The sequence below is a fragment of the Nicotiana sylvestris genome, chromosome 3 (assembly GCF_000393655.2).
Source record: "Nicotiana sylvestris chromosome 3, ASM39365v2, whole genome shotgun sequence".
Classification (NCBI taxonomy): Eukaryota; Viridiplantae; Streptophyta; class Magnoliopsida; order Solanales; family Solanaceae; genus Nicotiana; species Nicotiana sylvestris.
The window spans coordinates 95,098,561-95,101,429 of record NC_091059.1 but is presented as its reverse complement, the minus strand read 5'-3'; the positions used below and the strand labels follow the sequence as shown (position 1 = coordinate 95,101,429).

Below are 2,869 nucleotides of genomic sequence, written 5' to 3'. Positions count from 1 at the left end.
GTGTATTGCTATAAAATGATTCTATTTGGTCTAAAGAATGTTGGGGCCACTTATAAGAGAGCCATGACAACCATTTTCCACGATATGATACACAAGGAGATAGAAGTATATATGGACGACATCATCATCAAATCCAAGAAGGGCACAAATCATATACCGTATTTGAGAAAGTTCTTTGATCGACTTCAAAGGTATAATCTGAAACTGAATCCCGCCAAAGAATAAAAAAGATATGATGAGTTTCTTGGGGCGTCTCAATTGCATCAACTACTTCATAGCGCAATCAATTGTGATATGTGAGCCGATTTTCAAAATGTTAAAGAAGGATGCCGCAATAAGTTGGACTGAAGACTGCCAAATTTTTTTTGACAAAATCAAGGAATATTTGTCCACACCACTAGTCCTGATCCTGCCAGAACCTGGGAGACCTCTGCTAATCTATTTGTCCGTACTAGATGGGGCTTTCGGTTATGTCTTGGGACAATACGACGAGACGGGAAAGAAAGAGCAAGCTATATACTATCTGAGTAAGAAGTTCGCACCCTATGAAGCATGGTATTCTTTGCTGGAACGTACCTGTTGCGCCCTGACGTGGATAGCTCAGAAATTGAGGTACTACTTCTATGCCTACACTACATATCTCATATCAAGGATGGATCCTCTAAAATATATTTTCTAGAAACTCATGCATGCAAGTAAACTAGCAAAATAACAGACATTGTTGAATAAATTTGATATTGTCTATGTGACTTAGAAGGCGGTCAAGAGACAGGCATTAGCAGATCATCTTGCAGAAAATCCTGTAGGAGGAGAATACAAACCACTGAAAACGTATTTTCCCGATGAAGAAGTATCATTTATAGGAGAAGATATCACCGAAAATTAAAACGGTTGGAGAATATTCTTCGATGGGGCCATGAACTTGAAAAGAATGGGTATTGGGGTTGTTTTGGTGTCAGAGATAGGTCAGCACTACCCCGGTATCCGCAAAACTCATGTTTCCCTGCACCTACAATATGGCAGAATATGAGGCTTGCATCTTGGGGCTCATTTTGGACATTGACATGAATATCAAGGAATTGCTGGTAATTGGTGATTCAGACCTTCTGGTATATCAGGTTCTAGGAGAGTGGGCTACAAAGAATACCAAAATACTACCATATATATATCATGTGCAAGAGTTGATGAAAAGGTTCACAAAGATAGAGTTCAAACATGTTCCGAGAATCCAGAATGAGTTTGCATATGCATTGGCCACTATGTCTTCCATGATACAGCACCCAGACAAAAATTTCATCGACCCTATTCCAATAAGAATCCATAATCAACCAGCTTATTGCACTCATATTGAAGAAGAAACGGATGGGAATCTGTGGTTCCATGATATCAAGGAATACTTGGCAAAAGGAAAGTATCTGGAGCAGGCAAATCATACTCAGAAACGTACACTCCGAAGATTATCCAACCATTTCTTCCAAAGTTGAGGAATTATGTATAGACGGACTCCAGACCTAAGATTATTACCGTGCGTTGATGCCAAGGAAGCTTCCAAACTGCTCGAAGAGATACATGCCGGGATTTGCGGACCACACATGAAAGGTTTCGTTTTAGCCAAGAAGATATTGAGGGCAAGATATTTTTGGATGACTATGGAAACAGACTGCATTAGTATGTCCAAAAGTGTCATCAGTGCCAAATACATGCAAATATGATACGGGTTGTGCAAATGAACTAAATGCAACAAGTGTACCTTGACCTTTTGTCGCTTGGGAAATGGATGTCATCGGTCCGATCGAGCCCGCCGCTTCAAACGGGCACAAGTTCATTTTAGTGGCCATAGACTACTTCACAAAATGGGTTGAGGCTGCATCTTCCAAGACTGTAACCAAAAAAGTCATCGCAAATTTTGTTAGGGATCGTATTGTTTGCCGATTCGGGGTACCAAAATCCATCATCACCGATAGTACCGCCAACCTCAATAGTGACTTAATGAAAGCCATGTGTAAAACCTTCAAAATCAAGCATAAGAATTCCACAGCATACATGCCTCAAATGAATGGAGCCGTGAAGGCTGCAAATAAGAATATCAAGAAAATATTGAGAAAGATGGTAGACAACCACAAGAAATGGCACGAGAAATTACCATTTGCCTTATTAGGGTATCGTACCACAGTCCGCACATCAACCAGAGCAACTCCCTACCTACTGTTCTACGGTACTAAAGCTGTCATTCCTGCCGGGGTCAAAATTCCTTCCTTAAGAACTATACAAGAAGTTGAACTTGGTGATGCAGAATGGATAAGAAGTCGCTACGAACAATTAGTTGTTATTGACATGAAAAGAATGAATGCGATAATGCCACGGTCAACTTTATCAAAATTGAATGTCTAGAGCCTTCAACAAAAGAGCCAGACCTAGATAGTTCACACTGGGTCAGCTGGTGCTAAAGCGGATCTTCCCGCATCAAGATGAAGTAAAAGGAAAATTTTCACCCAATTGGCAAGTGCCCTACATGGTTCACGGAGTACTAACATGAGGAGCACTCATACTCGCAGAAATGGATGAAGAAATTTGGCCAAAACCTATTAATTCAGACGCAGTCAAAAGATACTATCTTTAGATTATTTTCATTTGTTCATCTGATGTAACTGAACTATGCTTGACCTGATTCTCGTTTAAGAGGGGTACATAGGCATCCCTATGGGTTCGGTCACAATTCAATAAAATCTTCACTTTCCTCATGGTCAGAAACTGGGGAAAAATTTTGAGGAGGACCCTCAAAATTCTAGAGCAAGTCCGACCAATTTCATCTTATGCAGAACGGTCAAAGAATCGCTTATTAAACTGGGGAAGAATTTTGATGAGGACC

General features: G+C 40.4%; 1 protein-coding gene across 1 annotated transcript; it reads left to right on the top strand.

Moving 5' to 3' along the window:
* Positions 1-1,016: 1,016 nt before the first annotated feature.
* LOC138887701 (uncharacterized) lies at positions 1,017-1,484 on the top strand. The gene has a single exon (XM_070169479.1). It carries the CDS (start codon positions 1,017-1,019, stop codon positions 1,482-1,484), a length of 468 nt encoding a protein of 155 aa, XP_070025580.1.
* Positions 1,485-2,869: the final 1,385 nt, after the last annotated feature.